The sequence below is a fragment of the Meleagris gallopavo genome, chromosome 1 (assembly GCF_905368555.1).
Source record: "Meleagris gallopavo chromosome 1, MGAL_WU_HG_1.1, whole genome shotgun sequence".
Taxonomy (NCBI): domain Eukaryota; kingdom Metazoa; phylum Chordata; class Aves; order Galliformes; family Phasianidae; genus Meleagris; species Meleagris gallopavo.
The window spans coordinates 118642436-118669027 of record NC_139404.1 but is presented as its reverse complement, the minus strand read 5'-3'; the positions used below and the strand labels follow the sequence as shown (position 1 = coordinate 118669027).

The 26592-nt window shown below is 41.1% G+C and overlaps 1 protein-coding gene across 6 annotated transcripts in view; it reads right to left on the bottom strand.

Annotated features, from left to right (window-relative positions):
- SCML2 (Scm polycomb group protein like 2) overlaps positions 1-21702 on the bottom strand; it is a 67486-nt gene extending 45784 nt beyond the window's left edge. For 5 of the 6 annotated variants that reach the window (XM_085211388.1, XM_085211401.1, XM_085211415.1 and 2 more), the window contains exons 1-4: positions 21593-21702; positions 10758-10865; positions 5997-6065; positions 164-234 (exon numbers count right to left, since the gene is read on the bottom strand). In XM_085211388.1, coding sequence (XP_085067514.1) covers positions 164-234; positions 5997-6065; positions 10758-10779 — 162 coding nt within the window. In that variant the 5' untranslated portion in view covers positions 10780-10865; positions 21593-21702. The remainder of the gene's footprint in view (positions 1-163; positions 235-5996; positions 6066-10757; positions 10866-21592) is intronic. The other variant, XM_085211408.1, reaches the window with a different exon arrangement.
- Positions 21703-26592: the final 4890 nt, after the last annotated feature.

Genomic DNA, 26592 nt, shown 5'->3' with positions numbered 1-26592 from the left:
GAAAATTTCAGTTGCTGATATCTACCAAAAGTTTAAGATACTGATAAACAGAGATCAAAAGAAGTCAAAGTCTGCAAGCAGTGCAAATGTAAAATTTGACATATAATCACCCTATAACATGTAAACATACACACATAGACTTGCAAAATAGTATTTAGCATACCTGTTTGAAACAATGTAGAGGGGCAGCTATTGATTCAGTCTCTTTCAGATAATCATCCCAACTAAACTGTTCTGGAAGACACAAGACAAAAAAAAAGGCCATATGGACAGTTTTGAAAGGGAACATAAATTAAGAGGTAAACTGGGGAAAGAGAGAGAGCAAAAAACCCACCCAAATATCTGTAGAATATTTTTGTTTCCCCAAGAACAGCATTGCAATAAAATGAAAACTTCATAAAATACACAGCCTTTGGAGAAGCTTTAATAGTCAACCAGGGAATCACACAACAGGAAAATACGTATACCCACAAGTTCTTCTTTTTGTGCTCCACATATAAAGATACAAGTCAGGATACCTAGAGTCAATTCTCTGCACATCCCTGTAAAAATCACTTCAGTGCTTCTGCATCTTAGCTCCCCATCACTTGAGCAGTGGGAGGAACAGCAGCACTGGTACAGTAACTTCAAAGGACTAATTTAATAATACACAGTGAAAACCACAGACACTTAGCATCTACTGAAATGTACGTTAAGAATCAGTATCCCCAGTCCACTATAAATCAAAATAATTAGCATTACATTCCAACAGCACCTTTGTTTCTTTTCATGAGAAGTTTGATAAAGGTTCCTCTTTGTAAGGTAAATACTACAAGATAAAAACTACCATAGCACAACTAATGCTTTTGTCCATAAATCATCTAGACGATCTCTTTTGCTTATTTTTCTGTTTGGGCAGCTGGAATCTATCTGATGATCCTGTAAAGCAGACCATAAATGAACCCCCAAATAGTGCAACGATGCCACCCAGTGGTTCAATCAGCGATAACTTCACAGAGCAAAATCTTCACAACGGTGGAGAAACTGCATCGTGTCTGCCAGTAAAAACACTACTGGGCAACCATATTTCTGCAACTTTGAGAAACAAAGAAACAAACAGAAAACAGCAGTGTTTTCAGTCACTTGCACACTGCTCAGAGCTTGCCTGCATTAGCACAGCATTTCACTGAAAATTACAGTGTCTCAAGCAGAAGAGAACCATCCTCTTGGTCCGCTAAGATCCTCATTTTTTGGCACAGCAGCCTCAAAAGGGTATGAAGGATTGGTCCTTGACTCTGCGGAGGGCATGCAGTTGTTAACTAATGTTAAAAAAAAAAAATTCAAAACTTGATAATTCAGCAAACTGAGCTGCAGTTAGGCTGGTAACAAGGATGTTTTCATAGGGCACCTTGGAAGCCTGCATATTTTGTAATAAAAGCCTTATTTACATATTTATACGCTTGCACTCATTTTGTATTATTCACAAAAGGTATTAACTTTAAAAATGCATTAAGATACTTCTATTTTAGGGGGGTACGCTCTGGAAATGGTCCTTCTGAGCTTTCCTAAGAAACCTGCCTCCAGATACATAGCTCCTTTCTTTGAAAAGCCATGGAGGACACAAATACCAAAAATAATAATTAACTGCTTTCTAAGTCTCACCTTATAAAAATAGCCTTTGAATCTAAAAATAAAATTACCACTATCAATTGACTTGTGATTAAAAAATTATTTTTCAAAGTAAACTTTAATGTACTCAGTTCAATAAAATTAACCCAGAGGTTAATTTCACACAGAGGGTGGTGACACACTGGAACAGGTTGCCCAAGGAGGCTGTGGATGCCCCATCCCTGGAGGCATTCAAGGCCAGGCTGGATGTGGCTCTGGGCAGCCTGGTCTGGTGGTTGGCAATCCTGCACATAGCAGGGGGGTTGAAACTACATGATCTTTGTAGTCCTTTTCAACCCAGGCCATTCTATGATTCTGTGAACCCTACCAAAATGTTATTTATGTTCCAGCTATTCCAGCTGTAACTTGATACAAAATTGTAATTATGAACCACAGTGCTGTTGTGGTAGAACCAGGCAATGTAAATACTTCAGAGACAGCATGTTCCAAGAGGAGGGACACCATTTACATCCTCTGAAAATACTCTATCTCCATAGCTGCATTTCCCAAAATGATCTCAGTTGTTATAACAGGACTTTAAATTTGATGGGATGTCCAGAAAGTACAGAGGAAAACAAAGGGATTTGCTTTTCAGGAAGTATTTGCTAGAAACCTACATAAGGTAACACAACAGCCAGCTGCACCTAAAACCATAAGGAAAACAGTATTGCCTTGCGCCTTACTTTAAATCCGGGATATTAAAAACTCTTCCCTCAAGCATAAACGACCTAATTTACATTAGGACCACTCCATCTGTGAAGATATGCTACCGTAAATCAAATGTCTCAGATACAGAGCTACTTATCATTTAAATGCTGCAGTCATAGAAAAGAGAAATGAAAGAATCTCACAACATGTAAGATGGTTACCTAGGAAGACAGTAACATGAACAAAAAAAAAAATCTCTATCCAAAAATCTCTACCCAAAAAGTAAAGAAACAGTTGTTTTCTATATATTTCTAATTCTAAAGCCCCTGAAAACACACAACCTCTGAGAAATTGAAGAGAAAATTAGTTCACACTGAATGATTTAACATGCATTCTCCTTCCCACTCAACCTGCAGGCTGAATTAAACAGCTTAAGAAAAACTGTCGTGCAACACAGACAATCTTGCAACCCATGAGCAAAGTGAAAATGAGAGAGAAAAAGGAATTTTCATGCTGAAGAACAAATTAGCATATATTGGGAACAAGGAAAAGAAAAAAAAAAAAACAACCCAAAAACCTGAAGGACATTTTGTAAAAAAAAAATAGGTAATTTGTAGCCAGCACAGGAGTAGGATTCTAAACAGTGATCCAAGACCATCAGCATGCCCAAACAGCCTCATTATTTAAACAAACAAACAAACAAACAATCAAAAAACAAAAAAAAAAAAGAAAAGAAAAGAAGTTTATGCCATAGTTGCCTACAATAGCACTGGTTTACAGCCAATACTCTGTGGGTTAACAGCTTGCTGTCTTGCTGTTTTTTTCAATTCTGTGTCAATAGCCTAGCAGTTCTGGAGAGGCTTTGCCCATTACAAGCTAACTTAAGCTACTAGAAGGGACCCTAGGATGCCTCCAGTTTGGCTGCTCAGAGCAGGTCCCATCTCAGCAAGGCTTGCTGAGTTCTGAGTATTTCTGGGTAACCTCTCTGGGCTCCTCTTCTTGGGTTTGATCACCCTTCATGTGAAGATTTCTTTCCTCACAGGAAGCAGGAATGTCTCACGTTCCCATGAGTGAAGACAAGACGACCTCCCATTGTGTCTCAGAAATGCATCTGGCCAGATTTTCTTCACAGTCACCTGTCAGGCAGTTGAAATCAGCAAGGTGATCTCCTGTAAGCTTCCTCTTCTTTCAGCCGTGCAAATCAAGTCTTCTGTTTCCATCTTGTGCTTCAGCACTTTCATGCTGTCGGTGGCATCGAGCATGTCAACGCCTCCTTCACAATGGGGAGCTCAAAATTGAACAGGGTACTCCAGACACAGTCTCACAGACACCCAAAAGGAGCCAACTTCTCTCAGCCTGCAGCCCACATCTTTGCTAACAAGACCACGCATGCAGTTCATGTTTACAACCACAAGAGCACACTGCTGCTTCACGCTCTGCCTGCAGGCCAGCAGCACCCCCAGCAGCATCCCATCTGGTCCCATGAACGTGTGTGAATGCCAGTCTTTTGGAGCGTACTCTAATTCTATCTTCTTCTACTGCACACACTGCTTTAGTTTAGTTTAAATCAAAGTTTGACAAATTTTAAATTGAAGACTCAAGTGTAACTTGTAAATAAGTAGAGATCAAGGGTTGTTTTTTTTTTAGTTTTAATATAGCATTATCACAGTCTAAATCCTGTTTAAACAGATGAAGCACCTTGTGCCTTCTCATTTCATCCCTATGTTCCCCTGGTATGCATCTGAGAATTCTGACCCAGGTATGCATATTTTCTATTCTTCCCACCACCCCTCTTTGACAAAGATGAAGTTTCCTTTTAATTGTTTTACACACTATTGCAAACATAGCAGGTAAACTGTAAGGTACTTCATATCCTTCCTTGTACTTTGTACTTTTCTTATGCTGAGATCATTCAGCCAGTTTTTCTACTCTTCCCTTTCCCTACCAACTGTAGACTATTTTTGCTTTTCTTTTTTTTTTTTCCCCCCTCTTTTTTTTGCTTTTCCCACACCTCTGTTTCCCTTCCTCTTCAACTTTTCTATCGCATGGTCTCCTGGAAATTCTGGACATTTGTTGGATGATATCCAATGCATCCTTCTTTATTCCAATGACCAGAAGAGGTCTCTTTCTTCTTTCTGGCCACCAACAAGCAATAACACAGGATAAAAACTATCATCTAATCTATAGCTAATCAGAGATCCTAAGCAAGGCACCCCTCTGTAGGTGTTTGACAGAGTTGAGTCCAGCTTTCATGAGCAAATTCACTGCTCAGATGAAAAGCATAGTCTCGAGTGGAAGAACACAGAGAACAGAACAAGGCTTGCCTGCTTAGCACTATTCCTACCGAAAGTTTTTTCAACATACTGTTCTCTAGTGCAGAAGAAGACAAGGAAGTTTTATAGTGACTCAGAAATACGGTTATCTTAGTCATATAAGAACAGCACTTTGCTGGTGGGGGCTGTCGCATGGGGCTCCATCTGTCATGTCAGACAACATTTTTTAAAACACAGACATGCCATTCAAGTCCTCCTGTGTAAGCTCCTCTTACACAGCTGGAGAGGGGAAGAGGGACACTTTAAGACATGCAAAGAAGGGCATTCATAAGAAAGAAGGAAACTACCACTGATATCCTCCCAAGAAATGGAAGAAAGAAGTCTGACAAACGTAACTGCAGAAAGCATTACTATGGCTTGCAGAACCAGGATATCACATCTTTATGCAAAGACATCGCCTCAACTACCCAGTTATGTTGTTAGTCTCTCACTATGTTCAAAGATATAGTCCTTGACATAGTCAATAACACAATTTCTCAGGTGGCATGAAGTAAAACCTCTGAACCAGACCGTCCACTAGGAGTGAGATGGTATGGGAATGTAAGAAGAGTGAGACTTTAAGTAACCCAGTGATATTTTCCTAACAACTTAGGACTCCTAAAGAGATACTCTACTTCAGTCAACAGTACTCACAACATTTCTCGCTGCCTCAAACTCGACCAATGCAAATGTATGAAGAGCATATAAGGATGCTGCTTCTCTCCTACTGCATTTCACAAAAGTGAAATTGCCAACAGTTCCACATATTTCCCAACAGCCCGACGTATGTGTCACCCTATGGCACCTACTGCGGACAACAGAGGTTGTATAAGTTTACAAGAAGTTGGCTTCTTTTTGACAACTGTGTAGTTTTCTTCAGTTCATTATCAATAAACTATTGATTTGAAAACAGAATTTATTTTAAGTAAAACTAGAAACTGAGGCAACTTAATCTAGTTAGCAATATTAAGATTTCAAACTGTTAAACTGAAATTCAACTTTTTTTGACAACAGCAAGCATTAATGAAAGAGATAACTGAGGCAAAAGAGGCATTCAACAGGAACATACATCATCAGAAGAACAAGGAAATCAGTAAGTGATCTTTAAAAAGTGTTTATATTTACATAGTTTTTGATTACATATATCATGAGTACTTGTCTGAGCTAATAGAACTGTCAGATTCAAGCCAAGCAGTTTCAACAGTCATTTGCTACACCAAAACATACTTTGCCAACAGTGAGGCAAAAGCAATTGTATGTTTTTAACTAGACATCAGTTATAGACAAAGAAATTGAAGGAAAAAAACAGTCTCAAGAGACAGACATTCCAAATATGTACTTTTCCTCTTAGGGTACCTTAACTAATAACCTGACAGCTGCAATACCTACCACTTTTTAAAGACGGGTTGTTTGCCTGCTGATTCTTTCCATCTTTCTCTTTTTTAATTTCCTTCGAATCTAAAAGACAAGATTCCATTACTTCATAAATGTAATATTCCCATCATAATAACATCCAGCATAACACAGAATACTTTCAAACAACACAGAATCTGTCATTCCAAAGACTTTGTTTTATCTATTTCAGTGGATAATAAAAAGGTATTTGTAATACAAATTTAGCGATCACATTATTTTTCTTTCAAAATATACTGAAAAGTACAGCATGAAAAGATGTAGATATAGGAGGAGTAGAATAAGAATAGTCTTCTTTCATCAGTCCTCAAATCCTCCACCACAGTTCAGTGAAGAGACAAGGTAGGCACTGGGCTCTATGTGGGACTGGATGTGGCATTCTCCTGCCAGGTCACAGCACAGTCTATGGACTCCCAAGGGAAGGCCTGGCAGTCAGGACTTGTCCTACCACCCCAGCACAGAGCAGGCAGCCAGGAGCACTAGGGCAGTCCCAGCAATGAGAACCTCCCTGGGGACAGGGTCAGGCTCAGTTGGGCCATGGGCCCAGCAGTGGGCCATTGACCATGGCACGGCAGAGCTGTAGGGTGCTAGAGCCTGCTGCTGTGGCCTTGCTGGGGAAGGGGCTGGCAGTACCAGGGTGATGTCAGGGTGTGTGCTGGTGGGGAAGAGGACCTAGGTGAGGTTGGTCAGGGCCACTGAAGCGTATTAGTGCACTCAGGGGTGAGACACTTCACAAATATAAAATGGATAAAACACCTGACAGGGTTCCAAAGAAAAATCCTTACAGAGGGCTGAACCAGCTGCAGTACCTGTGGATGGTGCCCACAGAGCTTTAACCTAGGTTCTTGTTCAGCAGTGGACACTCTATGTCCTGACAGCTATCAGTGAGAACCCAAGAAGGGACTCACACTGCTCACAAGAAGACATCGTCACTGCCTTCTTCCTACAGTTCAATATATATTCAATTCAGTCCTTTTGGGATTGAACTGAATCCAGCCAGTTTTCTACTAGAAAAGCTTTTTGCCATGTCTTACAACTTCTGGTACTCAGGCTTTCCAAAAATAAAAATAAAAAAAATCATGGGACTGTCAGAGACACCAGGCTGATAGCTTACAGAAGAGAAAGCTTCCCAATGCACTTATTTCTGAAGGGGAAATCCAATGGAGTCCCACATGAGAGTACTGAAGAACAGAACTAATAACTGCTTCCTGCAAAGACCAAAACTTGAAAGGACAGTCATGAAAGAACATCTCCCCTACAACGCCAGATTTCAAACAAGATGACAGCCTTTCATGAAAAGAGAAATCAGCAACAGGTGAAAGAATGTGGAAAACCATGGCCTGGACACCAGATGAGTTTTCACTGACAACTACCACACAAATTATTTATTTCCTGCATCAGTTCGAGTCACTGCCTATCTCACAAATAGGAACACTGAAATGGAACATTGTCAGTGACACATTCTTCTTAAAATCAGCCATTAAAAAAAACTGTAAGAACAAACCAAGATTAAGATGTTAACGAAAAGAAATGGATTCCTTAAATATCTCTTTAATCCAAGCTAGAAGCATCTTAATTTATAATCAACTCAAAGTACCATCGCTATCACTTGGTTTTGATGGACAGAAAGCTGTTCTTTTAAACTCTCAAGCAAAACATACCTAGTACATGCAGAAGCATCCAAAAAAAAAGTCTGAATAAAACCAAAATTGTTTTTCAAGGCTCCCCTTGCTTTTATGCATCTCACTTTTAATAATGAGAAGATCACTACAAAGTTGGAGCTATTTTATCTAAGCAGATGAAATGCCATTCATAAAGGAATTGCTATCCTGTTTTTCCTTGAGATACCTGAAATCTACTACCATCCCCCACAACTCAGAAAGGTTTTCCTTAGACTATACTTTACCAATGCTCAGATGCTGTGGTCTGGTGTGCCTCTTCCAATGTCATTAGTCAGAGTAGATAAGAATTTATGGCCTAATTTTGTAAGAAATATTAAGGAATATAAGATCTATTAAAATCTAAATGTATAACTATGAAATAAATGCTTTTAAATGTGCCAATGTACTTATATCATTTGGATATCCAAATTTTAGAAAATTCAATTTCAAAAGATTGTTGAAAACAAAATTAAGACATGGAAGAGTGTTATGTCAAATACCTGGATTGAGGAATATGATTCCCTCAGCATATGACCCTCAGTTTGGGTAAACTTTAGGTCAATCCTCAAAAATGAGGTCGTGAAGGTCCCTAATATTTCTATAAACACAAAGAGTATTTTCTTTTCATCTCCTTCAGCTAACCACATTCAATGATTTATTTCCTTCAAGGTAGAAAAGTGGACTCAAAAATGGGAACTTTATTTGTATGTTAGAGACAGCAGAGACTTATTAGTTCTAGAGTCTTGAAGGTCACAGTGAACAAAGCAAGTCAGTTTAATTCGTTATCTATCTTCTCTGTTCAGAAAGTCCATTTTCAAAGGACAAACTTGTTTTTATTTTTCCAGTTTACTTGAGTTTACTTTAGCCTTACAGCATATTTCAGATCATTTTGTCAAAACATAAACAAAAATGAAATGTGGCTACTGTGGATTTAATTATATGCTATTCAGTTTTCTAAAAAAAAAAAAAAAAGAAAAAGAAAAAAGAGAAAAGAATGAAATACCACTTTCAACCAAAGTGTTAAACATCCAGTAGTACATATATATAAAAGTATATAAAGAGTTGTTACATTCACTATGCAAACAGGTAGCATATAATACATATTTATACATAATTCACAATGTATATAGGTAGCCTATAATACATACAGGCTAAACAGGAATTTTCAAAACCCTGTAAAAGAATGTTTTCATCTTGGTAGTATTTACTAAAATTAAAAAGAAGTATTTTCTGTTATTCACTGAAATAAAAGTTTTTCTACAGCACACATCATAAACTACAGCAGTAGATATGCAACAAGTTTATAATAAATTATTTAAAATAGTGCTTTCTGCTTACTGATTCAAAACTGTTTACATTACTACACCCTATCAGTAACCACAGAATTCTTCTGCTGATAAGATTATTCAACAAAAGACAGGCAAGAGTAACCACATCTATCATGCAAAAAAAATAGACAAAGAAGAAATCAGACAAAGTTATCTTTACTGGCTTGTAAATGCGGATAAAAAAAAACAACAAACAACAATCAGAAAAGGTACCTGTAGAATAAAAAGTCTGGTAAAGATGACTCTGGTGGCCAATTTACACTTCCTCTTACAAAATCCTGTGCCGAACACCAGCTTTCTCTTTGATATGCTTAACAAATCCAAAACACTTATTTCTGGGAAGAGTTAACCTTTCAGCAAACAAGATGATTTTTTGTCTGTACACCAGCAAGCATCATCTTTTTTGCTAGCATTTATGTTTCACTGTTGCATGCTACATGAGGAAGCATGTGTTGGTCATCTAAGACCTCCTATTTGCTTGCTGTCCAACGTGGTGAAAAAAGTTCACAGTCATGCTTTCAAGATATGCACGGCTATTTCTTAGCCATCTTAAAGCCTTCAACTCTAGCTTGTGTTCAAAACATAACAGGAGGCTACTTTTCTAAAAAATATAAAATCCTTTTTCTCTTTCAGATGGACATGAAAAATCCCACAATTACAGAAACATTTACTCTGCCTGTGCCAAGCAGTTGCTCACCTTTATATGAAGTTTGCTAAAAAAAGCCCAAAATTTACCACAGATCAGCAAGTTGCTTTCACTCCCCAACATATAGGGGTATGAGCATATTTTAGCTACCCTTCACCAAACCTCAGTGCACACAGCTAAGGTTATCAAGAAAGAGTAAATCTAATATGCCTCCTTCCCTTTCCTTTTGTGCTTCCCCACTGGGATTCTTATCTGCCCAGAACAGAGTGTTTCTTTCAGTACATTTAGAAAACAGCCATGCAGAAAAGCTACAAGAGAAGGGGGCAGACTTCCTCCATAAACTGGTGGTGCAACAATTAAAGAGATGACTGCTGTCATTACAGAAAATCTATTATAGCAAAAGACAATTATTTACCAAGGGAGCACATGAGCACTGAAAGCAGCTTGGGCAGAAGGTGGAAAGCTCAAGAGAAGTACAGAAGTTCTGGGGATCTTTTATAGCAGAAAGCTACACATCTGAAAGGTTTGGAAAGCAGCAGCAACCTGGTTTCAAGTGGGCCTTCTTTTTGTTTCACCAACCGAAACACACTTCTTAGCACTCACCTCACAGTAACTTCTGCAGACACGGTACAGCACAAATCACACCTTCATAACACACTGCCCACATCATGGGCAGATTTATTTTAAAAGTGCCCATTTTATCTTCAAAAGCCTGCAGAAAACAGCAGCTAACACTATTAATTACAGTAAAAATTTATTCCTTGCACTACTCAGCCGTTCTTCTCCTAATTTTGTGCAGATACAGAATACAGCACTACATTTCACTTGATATCACATCTAGACATGTTCTTCAATTTTAGAGCAATATAGTGATTTTAAGACTGTCACAGGTCAAAATTCTTTCGGCTGAACAGTATAGAACTCCAGGATAACTTGAATTCAGCACACTTACGCTAAAACAATGTGAAATTTAAGCCTGTGTTCAGTATCTCTCCCCTTTAACTTCACAGTATATTAATTGACAAATAATAACCCATCACCTTAGAAGAGACAGTTTAACAGGTTCCCTGTTTCCTCTCAGATAGAAGTTATCAGGCCTCACCTTTAGCTGTAGTTCTCCCCATGGTAACACTTGTGTGATCTTCCCTCTCACAATAAAAAGGCTGAAGTTGAAAGACCAGTTAATTCTTCCTTTCAGTACAACAGTTTCCTGTGGAGTAATAATACAACAAGTTAGGGGGAGGTTGTTAGAGTTGGGTCTTCTTGTTCTGGAAAGGAGGATTTTGTGTGTGTGTGTGTGTGTGTGTTGTTTTACAATTATCTTGCCAGTTTAAGGTTGCAAAACTTTAACAAGCTATTTGTAGAAGAACAGCATGTAGACAATGGATGTGTCAAAGCAGCAAGGGTACGTAAGAGCCCAAACTTCTATTTCATTGGTTTAAGAGGTTTGTTGTATAATGATTTGCATTTGCAGCGAGTTTCTAATACAAAGAAAGACATAAAACATTCTTTTTTTTCCCTGTTTTCCCCAACAAACATTACTGAAAACTGAAAGAAAGACTTTAATGCATCACCCACTTACGTGCAGTGAGTTTAACAACCACCACTTTGAACAGCCCTGGATAAAAAAAAAAAAAAAAAACGCTCTTTTTGAACTACAGGGAAAGGAGGAACAAAACATAGATGTAAGAAATCTACACAAAGGCACAATTGCTCGCTGCATCTGCTTGCTGGTCATAACCACTTAGAGCAGAGCTGGGAGAAGCCATTAGAGGAAGGTAACTGCAGATCTACACATTCTTGCAATTCTTGGAAACTATAACGGACAACTCAGTGAAACCATTTTAACACAGCAAAAACATTTGTGTGTGTTACTGTTCTATTCCAGCATCTAGTTTTGGGAATTCTGTCTGCATTCAATCCAAGACAAACTTATTTGAAGCTTTTTAACCCTAGAGCAACAAAATCAGCAAGTTTACTTGACATTATTCAAAATAATAGTGCATAAAAATATGTAGATCGCTCTGAAAGTAATGCCTCCTATTTATTTCCATGGCAACTACAACTGATACAAAGAGCGCAACAACACAAATTCTCAGCTACAAAATACTCTTTTTCAATGGTTACCCCCATCACTGTCACCAGTGATGAACTGGTGCGCTCCACCAGTGGAGGTGGCCCGCTGTCGCCACTGCTGGAACACACCACCCACTGCCTTACTGTTCTCACCATCCACTGATTGGTCTCCATCAACGTTTGGCAAGTGTCAACAAATGTTAATACGTGCCACTTTCTCTGCATGGAGGAATTCAGTTACACACCTGTGCTCCATACGTACTTCCATGTCAGACGCCATTTTGTCTCTGCCGCCATCTGTCACACAGCAACAACATCTATCGGTGCATTGGCGGGAAGGTTCAAACTCCACTGCCATACCACCAACACCCACCTTCGATGTCACAGGCTGACATCATAAAATATGAGGCATTACTTTCAGAGCAGACCTTGTACATTCACATTTCTGAATTCCCTTCTTTGATCACTTCCTTTCAAGGAAATTCCATGAGGTCAGAGTTTACATCATCCACAGCTCAAGATTTTTTTTTATTATTATTTAAGTAAGCCAGTACTTTTTCAAAGATGAATTTTGCCAGAAGTCGCATTTTTAGAAACCATATCTTTCCAGTGTCATTAAAAAAAAGAAAAGAAAAGAATAATAGTTGAAAAGCAAGATATCTACTTGGAATTTCTTGAATCTTATATTCACATATTGAAAAAAGAAGGACACCAATACTGCATATAGTAAGAGGTGTGCCATACGGACAATTGTATTCCTGGAAATGGTGAAATTTAAGTGAAATTCTGAGGAACTTGTACACTATGGTGGTAGACTCTATGATGAAAACTTCACACAACACAGGTTGTATCGCTAAAAATAAGCATGATTTTTGAAAGTCTAATGACTGAAGAACATGTTTCATGTGTTGGCAGTACACAAATGTGCTGGATATTCATTACAAAAACTCAAGGAACTGAGACTTGAAAGCAGTTATAAATAAAACTGAGCACCGACATAAAGTAAGCTGGTTTTGCTACACAATGGCACTCTCGGCATAAGCGATCATCGGGATTAAGACCAGAAATCCTTTTAAGCCATCAAATAAATTTGGAATACTTGATGCTTTCATAGACTCCCCCAAAAATTCAAAGCTTTTCCGCCGTGAGTAATAAATTGCGAAAGGTGATATGGAGTCAAAGTAACTGTTTTTACAGATTACTTTAAAACAGCGCACGGTTTTTATCTTTTTGTTCCAAGCACCAGATTGCACTTGGTGCAGTAATAAAGATTCCAAGCCTGCAGTGATAGTCATCAAGTTTAGCACAACCGAAGTGTCTGTCAGGACATAAAAAGGATTCCAGCGTTTCATTAGCCCCTGTTCCAGCAGATAGGCGTTTTTACAGCATGCCCACCAGCCTGTTAAAAATACAAGGCAACAGAAAGCTCTGAGAGCATGGGCTGAACTATGGGTATACAGGGTATTACTGTGTGGAATAGGTGCTGCTTAAAACTTGATCACACCTACAGCATTCAACTTGCAGTCTCTATTACAGTAATTGGTAGGCAGAGACATTGGTCACAGAAGACATTCAAAAACTGTGTTTCTGAGTCTCTAACAACTGCTGAACAGTAGCCAAAAGAAAACCAGCTACCTCCAAAACAGTAGGGTCAGTCTGAAAAGAATGATGAGCTTCTTCACCGGGGCAGTCTGAGGGACAGCCTGACGCTACCTTGAGTGATAATGCAGCCAAGAGCAAGCAGTTACCTCCTCTGCTGCCCAAGGTGTGCCTCGGCCCTCACCAGCACAGTGAGCATGGTGCGATTGGCTGGTGGTTAGACTAGATGGTCTTAGAGGTCTTTTCCAACCTTAATGGAAAGCTGAGGTTAAGAAATTAATCAAGTAGCTTCAAGAAGAAAAAAAAAAAAAAAAAAAAGCATGAACACTAAATTCATCATAAAAATATAGAGAAGATCTCCATATTTATATTGATCAGCTGTATCACTTACACCATTTATTTCTCAATTCACCCTGTAAGCTGAGTTTTATTCCTTCTCTGATTAACTTCCCTAGCATCAGCTACTTTAAAACAATCAAGTAAGCAAAAAACTGAAAACAAGAACAGGTGGAAAGCATTCACTTCCTTTTAATTCCTTACTGCAGTGTTTATGCTAATACCCGTGTCTCTCCCAGCAGCCAGCTCCCCCTGTGCCAGCCCTTTGTCAGTGGGACGCACACTGTCAGATGAACCTCAGCCTTCACCCTCTGTGCGTTGCTGCTGCACAGCGCTGGGGGTCACCCTGTTTGCTGGGAAACATTTTTGTGTCTCACATTGTTCTTCTAATTATGAAAGAATTACTCTAAGGAGACGTGTTGCTGCATTTCTAAGAAGCCGATATTTTACAGAAGACATCAAATCGTTCTGTTTTCTCCCGACCACATCTCCATTATGCTTTCCAGGCATTCGAATGAGCTGAATGTCTTGAAAAAAAAAAAAAAAAGCCATGCATATTTAGGGCTTCTTAGCGCAGGTTTATCTTGACAGCACGCCTGCTCATAAAAAGCACACAGTGTGGGATTATGAAGATAAAGGGAACATTTGAAAGCAGCCTGAGCGCCCAGTGGATTGTGAGCTTAGCATCACCAAACGAGTTACTGTGCATGTGTCAGGGACCACGCAGCTCGGCCCAGAGATAAGACAGAGACAGTGATCTCTGAGGCATGCAGGGTCCAAGCAGCAGGACTGTGCAAGGGCAAAGCAGGACTGCAGTTCTGGCTCCTCACAAGGAGCTGCACTCCTTCACAATTACTGTTTCTGAACCGGGAATATTTTATTTCACCTACTCCTCTATTCACCTGTCATCTCTTAAACACAAGTACTGCTTCACACCATGTGGACAAGTCCCAGAGGCACTGCAAACAGTCAAATAAACAGAATAAGGCTACAAAGTGTACTGCTGTAACATTCGATACTTCCAAGTCTCCGGCAAGATTTCCTTCCAGGCAAGTTGCCCAGTGCATAGTCTCACATACACTTCAAGACTCAACAGCGTACACCTTTGCATTTCTGCAACGGGAGCCATCCATAAACACTGTCAGGAACACACACTGTGGCATCATTATAGAAAAACAACTCCTCTCATAAGACAAAAGGACAAACAACCTTCTGGCGCAAATGTGCCATACGATTACAAAACACAAGCTCTGCAGCTGTAAATCAGCAAGACTTGGCATCGCACATTTCAGAGTTCAAAACAAAACCTGGAGCTGAGGTTTCCTTTCTTTTATGCACACACATCCATAGCCGGTTGGTGCTCTGACCAGAAACACGATCCAATTCAGAATCCCCTTTCTTTCATATTTTCTGCAATAATAAATAAATAAGAAGTGAGGATTTTTCCAGGAAAGGAAATTAAACTTCCACATTTTCCTATGGCAGAACTTCTGAAAAAACGGAGAGACCAGAAGCCCTCTCTTAGCATAGCTCAGAGAGCCCATCCTTTGGAAAAAAAATCACAGGCTTCCAAAAGAGCCAATGTTAGCCAGCCGCATATACAACTTAGCGAATATTTCTTAAGCTGGTAAAGGAAGAGAGTAAGTAATTACTGCTTTACAAATATCATTTTGTAACAACATCAAGAAGAAATTTACTGCAATTCAAAAACTGCTTGGAAAGTGACCGACAGCACACCACTCACTATTTATGAAGTGATCACATAACCAAACTTCTAAGCAGTAAAATACTGTTTGTAAACGTTCTGGCCTCCTTGCAGGTAAGTTTACGATCTGCTTTAGGATGTGAGCAATTGTAATTACGCATTTCAAGACAACAAAATCACAAACTCTCAGTCCATACGAGGTATATATTATTCCGCACAGAGTCAGGCATTGTACATCTTAAAAAGTGATGTTAACAAGGTATAGACCAAATTTGTCCCCAGAATTCCTGAAATAAGAAATATATACTTATCAATGTGAACAGCAGAAAAGTTAGGTCTCAGAAGTAAATAAAATAGCCAGCATCAAGCGAAAACAGAAGCATCTCACATCACAGACATTCAACATCTAGTAATTTGACATTGATATTAAAGATAAGAGCCGCTCCATGGCTACCGATGGAAAATAAAAATACCTTCTCCTCTCTGCACGCCCCCGTCCTGCTTTAAAAGTCAGACGATGTGGGGCTGTAAAAACCTGAAAAAGGAAATGGTATGTGTGAAGTCAGCAGTTCAGCACAGCGGCTGACTGCCCATTAACAGCTTCAAATATTCTTAAAACGCCTGTCTTCCCACATGAAAGGCCATTCTAATGTTATATACAAATAAATCAAAATACAGCTGCGGCGCTTACGTTTCTATCCAAGTCAGACTGTCAGTTTTAGTGGTTTGCTGGTACGTATTTGCAGTAGCACCAACATTTTGGTGGATTCAACTCACTAAAGCTTCTGTGCTGTTTCCGACTTCCTAGGGTACTGTTCCTGCAAACATTCATCTTCATTCTTTGACCTGGCTCTGTTTGAATTCCTAACTCACATTGCTTTCATGGAGCAAACTCATTAAACGACGCATCAAAAAAACATCTCACATGACCAACAGCGGGAAAAAGCTCAAGAGCTGCATTAAATTCTCAGGACACCCAGCTGCACCTCCTCTGCCTCCAGCTCAGCCTGCCTCGAGGCAGCACAGAGCTCTATTTGCTCTCTGAGGCACCGAGCAAACACAGCAGGTAAAAGGAGAAAAGAAATTGCTATTGCAAACATAGTAAAGATGCCAGATTAGGGGACAATGGGATGCCAGAGATCCCTGCGTGGCTTTCTGCACTCGTCTTGACAGAAAGCAATAGCAGCGGTTTCAAAAGCAGCATTGGGAGAGTGTGTGTACACAGGAAGACAAGAGGTGGAAAGACAAGCAGAGAGCTGCTAGAAAAGGGTCTTACAACGTCTTAGATAGCCCTGGCTTCCTCTCAGCTACATTGCTTCCAAATGCTACCTAGAGAGACTGTAGAAGCTCAGTGCAGATGGGACTGAAGAGTACCCCACATGGATTGTGGAGTTACAAAACAATCTCTGTGGTCCACATTTCTGCTCATCCAGCAGAGTAACTAGAGAACACAGCCACCTTTTAGATGCAGAAATTTATGCAAGGTCACTCATCCCTCATCCCCCCCGCCCCCTCCCTTGAGAACCCAAACAACACAATGCCCCACCAGGCAGGTGTGCCTGCACTGCCTACCTCTTCAGAGTGGGTACAGACACGAGAGATATGGTCCTACAAACACCACCACAGACATCACAGTCCTTTTAATCTGAGCCCAGAAGGATGATAGTGACAGTAAAGAGCTCCACCAAATTCTCTGATACCCTTTCACATTCCTCCACGTACAAGACTCACTTTTATGAGCTGTTCTTTTCAAGTGGCCTTTTAAACGTGCCCCAGGAATTGCACTCCTTGCACTGAACCTTCCTGCCTTAATCTCAGTAGATTCCATACAGTACATAAATAACGGCACGTGCTTCATTCCATGTATGCACTCCATTAAAATGGTGCTACTCTCTTCTATGTTCTATAAACTTCAGACACTCCCTGAACTAATGCATGCTACAGATGACCAAAGGCTCAACCTCAGCTTTGCCCTATACAAAAAGGTATATCATATTACTTTGAGAAGACAACAAACTTGGATTGCCATCAAAGGAGTTCATCCCTTTCATGAAAGGACCAGATTTCCTTGATATCTTCAAATAGAATTTGACCTGATTTGTGAAGCTGAAAGCATAGAATCAAATGATTTAAACCAGAATATCTACATTTAATGTAACATCTTACTTCTTGTTAGATGACAACATACTAAATGGGGAGCTAAGTAGAAAATACACTGGCAAAATACAGGGGAAAAAAATCAGTCCAAAAACACTGCTCATACCTGAGCTGTTCACAACTTTATTCTAACAAATTCTAACAAAGAAAATGTACTTGGAGATTAGTCTGAACATAAGGTATCTAAGTACCATTTTCCCTGTGGAGTAGAAAGACTATGGCTTATTAGAACACGTGGAAGAGCACCAAAGTTCTTTTAAAGGCTTTAGTTCTTTCATGAAGAATTTGATATTAGTGGCCCTGCAAATAATTCAGAAAGGCAGGAAGCGAGCACACAGAACTGCAATAAGCACACTTCCAGTGATTCACCAATTTGGATCAAAAACGATCAAATATTACCCATAAAGCAGTCTTGAACCCAGAGGGCTGATATGAGACGCACACGCTGCATCAAAGAACTGCATATTTCTTCATTCATATCTAAGCTAATACTGCGTTTGATATTCTATGATTCTAGGACATAGAAAGTAAAGGTGACACTTTCAGTGGCAGCAACCCTTCAGTAGCATAGGAGGCAGCATATCCCCTCCACCACAAACAATATCGTTGCACGTACCCATGCCCCATATCCACCACATACAAGAGAAAGGATCAGAGCAAGCCTATCCAGAAGAGATAAGAAGCCTTGTAAAGACAGTTCCTGCTTGCTCCACAATGTGAATGCAGCTCCTGACTTTCCTCCAAATTTATTTCATAGAATCACTGATTCTTAAAATGGCTTGGGTTGCAAGGGACATTAAAGCCCACCCAGTTCCAATCCCCTGTCATGCGCAGGGTTGCGAACCACTAAATTAGGCTGCCCAGGGCCCCATCCATCCTGGCCATTTCCTCACTAACCAAGCAAAAAGACAAAACAGGGAAGAGGTACAAGCATCTCCAAGGTTCCTCACCACCGCTCATGCCCTGGTTGCTGCTTGTAAACCTGCTGCAAATAATAGGGCAGCTGGCTGGGACACCCCAGGCAGCTGCCACAGGACAAGACCGCAGCACCAGGCCCTAGTGGTAGCAGGCACAAGGCCCCTCGCCTATTCTGCAAGACAACAACCTGAAGAGACTGCAGATAGGACACAAGCTTAGGGCAGTGCAAGGAGCAAGCTGAGCCTGTCACTCACCAAGCTATCTCTTGTTGCTCCACAGCAGCAGCCTGCAAAGGGTGAGTCAAGCGGCAGCAGCATGCGCACAAAAACAAACATTCATCAAATTGTATTGGAATATTAGCAAACATTCTGGAACTTCAAATTACACAGAGCCAAATTAAAGTTAAGATACTTGCAAAAAATACCAAAATCATGGCATGCAATGAAAATATCTGTAATGTTCAAGTACTAACAACTTCACCTGTAACATTTCTGTTGCTCCACTATTGCAAATGACTCTATTAAGCCTCAACAACTTTACAAAGGATTTCCTGGCACTTTCAACACGCCAGAAGTCTCAAGAGTCCTGGGACACTTACATGGCACGTCTTACATTCTGAAAAACAGTGACAGCATCATCCTTTACATTTAAGATTTTAATCTCTGGAAGAAGCAATCAGCACTAAGACCGTGCGCCTAAGGCTACTTCTGTCAAATGGGAACAAACAGAACCTCACATTCCCAGCAGATGCAGAGGTCAATGAGCTGGTCAACAGCCTCACTTGTGCAGACTTGCTGAAGCACTATCCCCATCCCCACCTGTCATTTGTTTTAGTTACACTTGGAAAATATGACAGTATACTGAGGTACTTTCAGAGATTATGTGAACACGTGCAAAAAGAACCGTGTACTTTGCCCATCCCTGCTTGAGGCAGCCTGACAAGCCAGACAGCCAGCTGCAGCATCCTGGACAGCTAATGACAATAGGTGCTTCCCATCAGTGATGCTGTTTAATATCAAGCAGTAACTACTGCAGACTCCATTTCTCCTCAGACTTCCACTCCATCACATACAGACTCCAACAGTAAAGGAAGCAAACATGGCTCACTCACAGCTTACAATCCAATCTGAATATTAAGAAAGCAACAAGACAAAATTGTGAGAAAAGGAAACCCACATGCAAAGGGCTGAAATTGCTACCTACATTTGCTTCAGCCTATTCCATGCTCTCTCAAGTAAAGCAGAATCGGCATTTCATATAGGCAACTTTTAGGCAGATATTGGAAACAAATGCATTCTCATACTGCAAATTTCACATTAGTGAAAAACAAATTACACTTGGTTGTATAATGGAAACCCTGTCTGATGCCTTCTCTGAACTTAGACAGCCACTCCAGAGAGCAATACAATACCTCTCTCTGCCTTACCAGAGCAGTATACTGGAGACAGCAAGGGCAGCAGCAGCGTCTCTGCCAGTGGAAGGAAAGAAAGCAGGCACCTGTGCATTCAAAGCAGCATCACACAGAGTTTGAGGAAATACCTTTTAGGAGACTGTCACTGCTACTTGTTCAATCCTCTTTGCATTAAGATTGACACTTACAATAGTGCCCAACTTTAAGAATGACCTTATTAGAGCTGCATTTATGTACCTACGCCACTTCTAAGTGGTGTGAAAGGAGTATATCACATGGAGTCATGTATTTCTTTGCAGAACCTGAACATTCCTATAAAATATTTAATACCAAGCAACCTGACGGATACTACACAAATATTACTGCATTACTTACAGTAGTGAGAGAGCTAGTCAGCTACATCTCAAACAGTCAGTGAGCATTACTTGAATACTCAGAACTGGACCTCGTTACACTTAACAGCCCTACAAATACTTCAACACCTAGATTTCAGCTTCAACTTTATACACTTTCTGCTTGCATTACCATGAAATTCCCTGTAAATGAGGTATCAACCAAACTGGAACAGATTGCCCAAGGAGGTTGTGGATGCTCCATCCCTGGAGGCATTCAAGGCCAGGCTGGATGTGGCTCTGGGCAGCCTAGTCTGGTGGTTGGCAACCCAGCACACAGCAGGGGGTTAGAATCTAGATGATCATTGTGGTCCTTTTCAACCAAGGCCATTCTATGGTACTAGATCTTTAACTCAGTTCTTCCTTACATCAATCCAAGTGCCATCATCCTGAAGCAGCACTTAGGTTTTATTATGCCCTAAAGGGACCTTAGGGCTCACCCTGCCCAAGGCAGGCAGCAGTTCCCCCAGACATTGCCAGGCCCCCGAACTGATAGCAATCTGCAGGGAGTTCACCTCTTGGTTATGTCCCAATGCTAAAGTGCTGCCTCGCAGTACAGCCGCCACTGGGTGCCCTCCTGCTGTCACTCTGTCACCTGCAAGGGCACCGTTGCTGGTCCAACACCCACTGTCCCACACACTGCTTTCCCCTGCTGCCTCCAAAGAGCAAGATGCAGCACGACAGATTTAAACACTCAAAGATTTAAGGCTGCTCTTCTTTGAATATAATAATAATAATAATAATAATAATAATAGTAATAATAATAACAACAATAATAATAATAATAAAACCATACCCCAGCTTGCACTGAAGAGTTGTTCACAAGTCAGACCATTATATCTACACAGCACAGAACCTACAGTTCTTTCAGTTGGAAAGGACCCTTGCAGGCCACCTGGTCCAACTCCTCTACAGTGACCAGGGACACGGACAGCCACATCAGGATGCTCACAGCCCCATCCATCATTAAGCGCTACTTAAAACATTTGCTAAAACACGTGAAGCGTCCTTACATCTCTCGAAGAGTACCTGCTTGTGTAAGATCTCGCTCGGACACCACTGTAACTCTGCAGTCCCGCAGCCGGCCCTCGTGGCCGGCCCCTCAGCGCTCCTCGCGGCTCAGCCCGCGCTCAGGTTCCCACCGCGCTGCGGACCGCTCCCCGGGAGCCGCTCCCCCTCCTCCGCCCGCTCCCCGCTGTCAATGACCGCCCGCCCCGGAGGCCGGACACCGGGCACGGGCGCACCCGACTCCTGCCGCCGCCACCGTGACACGGACGTGGCCGCTCCGGCTCGACTCCACGCCCCTCCGCTCCCGCCCCGTGGCCCTGCCCGTCGCCACTCACCGGGCCGGGGGCAGAGGCACCCCCGCCTGCCTCGAGCGGCTCCCGCCGCCGGCCGCTTCACGCCGCCGCCATGTTGCGGGGGCAACGCGCATGCCCGGCCCGGCCCCACCGCCCCCTCCGCCTGGCCTCGCCCCTACCTGCGGGGAGCCGGCTGCGGGAGGGTGGTTTGGGGTTCGGGGTGCGCTGATGGGGGACGGAAGGGAAAAGAAAGGGAAGAAGAAAAGAAAAGAAATCCAAATATATACCAAATAAAGCACCAAGTTCTTCAGTGTGGAAGTCGAATTCAGCCAGCCAGTGCTAGAGTCCTGCATGCATTGCACATCACTACTGCACGTAAAGTAACACCTTCAGACCGGTCAGTGGTTCTTCAAAAACAAGGCAGATGAGTCTTCACCATACATTTTAATGCTTAGTGCTTAGACAGTGTGACAGAAATGAGCAATATATAACTGAATCATAGAATCATTAAGGTTGGAAAAATCCTCTAAACCCATCTAGTGCAACCGCGAACCCATCACACCGTGTCCACTGACCATATCCCTCAGTGCCACATCCACACAGTTCTTGAACACCTCCAGGGACAGTGACTGCACCACCTCCCTGGGCAGCCTGTGCCTCTGCATCACCACTCCTTCTGAGAAGAAATTTTTCCTAATATGCAACCTCAACCTCTCCTGGCACAACCTGAGGCCACTCCCTCCTCCCCTATTGCTGTTACTTGGGAAAAGAGGCCAGACCCCACCTCACCACAACCTCTTGTCAGGCAGCTGTAGAGAGTGGTAAGGCCTCCCCTGAGCTTCCCCCAGACTGAACAATCCCAGTTCCCTCAGCTGCTCCCCATAAGACTTGTGCTGCAGATCTCTCATAGCTTTGTTGCCCTTCTCTGGACATGCTCCAGTGCCTCAATGTCTTTCTTGTAGTGAGGGGCCCAAAACTGAACTCAGCACTTGAGGTGTGGCCTCATCAGAGCTGAGTACAGAGATCACCTCCCTGCTCCTGCTGGCTGCACTATTTCTGATATAAGCCAGGATGCCATTGGCTTTCTTTACAAAGTTGGCGTATCAGTAGCTAATAAACAGACTTGAGAATGAATGTCTGCAAGACCACCCACTGTCACCAGTAAAAACAGCAGAACAAAATAAAACTTTTAAAGCTCTCTTGTAATTTGGCGGCTAAAGGGATCCATAGCACTTTCACCTAACTAGCGGCAGTGGATGCAAAGCCAACAATTTCTGCATAGGATTATTAGAAAAAGGAGTAAGGAGTTATGCCTGCTTCCATTTGCCAGCAGTGTGATGAGCTTGTTTGCTGGTGATGCACCCATCATACTTTGTTTATTTTTATGGGTCTAAATCTGAATTAATTGGTCAACAAAGTCAGGAAATACTTAAATTCTCGTTATTCTTTAGAAACAGAGAGAGTTATGTATGTATATACTACAGTATGCAGTATATATAGTACGAATGCATGCATGCATACATGTTTTCATATATACACTATATTTATGCTTTGATACATATTTTATATGTATATACACACATACATGTATGCATAGCTTTGCAAGTTTTTGCAGGGAAATTAGATTATTTTCAAAAGAATCAGTGATGTCAAAATAAAAATATCTCATGAAGATAGACTACAATGACCCCTACAACTATTCAATATGATGTCCCAGAGGGCTGACACAGATGAAAAAATGTTTGAAACCTGGCAGTTACTCAAAGAAACTGCTTTAAGATTGTGAATGAACTATCTGTCTGCACAGAAAAGATAAGGAGTGCAGTACAAGACAAGCCTAGCTATCACAAGCAATTCCAGGAGCGCAGGCAGGAGGGAAGCAAGCAGAATGGAACAGTTAGGTTGAGTAACTCTGCAAAGCTACAACACTACAGACCAATTGTGAAGGTAAGCAGCAATAGGGTGAGAGGCGATGGCTTCAAGCTGCACGGAGAAGGATCAGGTTGGATATTAGGAAACGTTTCTTTTCAGAAGGAGTGCTGAGGCAGTGGCACAGACTGCCCAGGGAGGTGGTAGAGTCAACATCCCCAGAGGTGTTCAAGAAATGTATGGATGTGGCATTGAGGAACGTGGTTAGTGGGCATGGTGTGATGGGGGATAGTGGGATTTCCACACATTGGGGAAAAGGTATAAAAGAAGGAATGTGCCATTCAGTACTGCTGGGCTGAGGTGGGTGGTAACACAGAGGGCAGATAGGAACACACAGGAAATGGGGAAATGTGAGGTGTTCTGCAGGGGAAAAAAAAAAAAGAAGAAGAAAAAAAAGAAAAAATAGATGTGCGATTATGTGCAAAAGAGAAGAAGAGAACAGTCTGTGGTTATATGAGTCACAGTCAGACTGCACACAAGGTGACAATATCAAAGTGCCACAGTGAGAATGTCATACCACTTAAAAGGATGTGAGAACAGAATCAGAGACTCCACATGAAGTAGCTGTCTCTACACAGCTGTGGAGAAGCTTGGTAGCAGTGGTCTGATGGTCTGCAGAAAGTATGTAGGGCTGAAGAGAGAGAAAGGAGCAATTTGGATGAACGGATAACTACAGAGTATGCATTACAAGGAGAATCTTAAACCAACACTATGCAATGGGGAGAAGAAGAGGTAAAAGGGAAAATAGCACAAACAGCTTTACAGATAGAGATAAGAACGTAAGACAAGTATTTAAGAGTGCTTCCCAAAGCAAAGATTTGAAGGTGAATTTTAGTGATTGGCAACCCTGCCCACAGCAGGGGGCTGAGAACTGGATGTTGGTTGAGGTCCCTTCCTACCCAAGCCATTCTGTGATTCTATCCATCGGAAACTGTCTTCATGCTTTCTTAGTCCTCCCTCCTCCAAGCTGTCACAGGGTGGTTGCCCTTTGTAAGGTGTATTACAGATATTTGAAAGTTTTCCTACCTAAAGAAAGCCATCATTTAGACATAAATGGGTCTGGTTTCTTCTCTTGGTTATGTGAATTCAGCATAAATCATTGATAGCTTTTCTGAGGGGACAGTAACATTTTGTTCTTTCCTGAGAGTGAAGTTTACCTTTTTCTGAACTGCTTCAGAAGTCTTTCAAGTGTGACAATGACACACTCTTTTAATAACATCTTTTTTTGTTTTTTCTTTTCTGCTTGCGTGTAGGAAATGCCATCACCTCCTTCACAATATTTAAATGGGGTAGATTAAGAACAGGAATAATTACAGATGACAAGTGTAAAGAACACTCGCTATGACTATAATAAGTAAAAAAAATTCAAGCCTTCTAAAGCACTTTAGATGTTTAGCTTAGGTGTTTAGATATGCATGTGGGAGCTGGTTACACTGAAAGAAAAGAAGTTGTGTTATTTTCATTTGTGTGGCTACAAACCTGAAAATAACCTTCCTGAGATGCAAAAAGCTTTCAGAAGTAAATGAGAACAAGACCTTGGCCGTCATGCTTTTAGAAATCTTTTGTTGTATTAATTAGAATTTGTTTTGTAGAGGGATAAGCAGTAATGAACTGATTTCAGATAAGATAGACTTGAGCTACAAGTAATCTTTTGTCAGCAAAAGGATAGTGAGTAAATTTGCTCCAGCGAGGGAAAACAAATTTGCTTTCTTTGGTTACGTATTACATTAGGTGCTTGCTTCCCACACATGGACAAAGAGAAAGAAAAACAAACAAACAACAACAACAACAACAAAAACCAAAATAGTCTACTCCAAAAATCCTGGGAGCAAAAACCTGTAATAGATTTGCAGTACTGAAAAAGATAAAATTTAAGGTGATGAAGAGCTCTTTTTCTGATATCTCTCAGGTCCTCTGGAGCTTCAGGCTGCCTCTTAGTGAGATAAATGCTATGTAGGGTAAGGCAGAAAATTGTCCCTAAGAATTTTCTGTGTTTCAGGTTGTTCTTCTGTCCTGACTGACGCTGAAAAACTGTAGTATAGCGATTTCAGTACATGGAAATGGTTTGTTTCACTGGTTCTAAGTACCCTTTGTGACTCTTTCTTTGATGTTTTTATAGAAATTACATTGTCTTTGAATTGAAACTTTGTGAATCTTTTGAGAAATAATATATCCACTTATCACTGTTTTTCTGTTTGTTTTTTGTTTATTTGGATCTAGGAAAAGCAGAATACCATCTCTTTACTAAAGACAATTACACTGTACAAAGGTATATTTAATCAGTCTGAAACACATGAATAAAATGGGAGAAGCCGTTTTACTGAATGGATGTAAATATATGGTTTGAAACAAAGCAATGGCACCAAGAAGCAAAATTTTTACATCTGAGCCATAGTACTCGAGATCAGTGGTTTGTGTAAGGAAGCCAAATGCAAATGTTGCAGTTACCTAACCCTAACGTACCAGTCCCCATGCAGCAACATTTCTTCTCAGAAAGAGCAGTGAGGCAGTGGCACAGGCTACCCAGGGAGGTGGTGGAATCATCATCCCTGGAAGTGTTCAAGGAATGTGGCACTGAGGGACATGGTTAGTGGGCATGGTGTGATGGGTTGGTGGTTGGACTAGGTGATCTTAGAGGTCTTTTCCAACCTTAATGATTCTGTGATTCTAAGAAATGTTTTAGTAATGCACTTGACCCAAATTCAGATTTAAGAATGTTTTCTGTAGAAATACACCCCAAACTCTGCTTCTCTGGCAAGCATTTGTGCTGAATTGCTGTATGTTACACTTACTACGTCAAGACCAAAAGATTTAGCTGGTAGTAACACCTGCAAAGCTTGGTGTAAACCACATGCAACTTGACATGATGTGCAAGACTGCTTATGTTCTGCAAGGCTGCTGCAGGCACAGATACTGAGAAAAATGCCACACTTTGTGTAAAATGCCATGCTTTGTGTGAACAGCACTTATTGCCATGTCAGCGCAATGAAACTTGAGATGCTAAAGTGGCCACCCTGTGCGGTGCTACCATCAAGTCAGAGATCTGTCACTATTGTGTTTTGCACTGATGACAGAGGCAAATTGCTAGTAGCTCAGAAAGGCAAGTGCCTTCT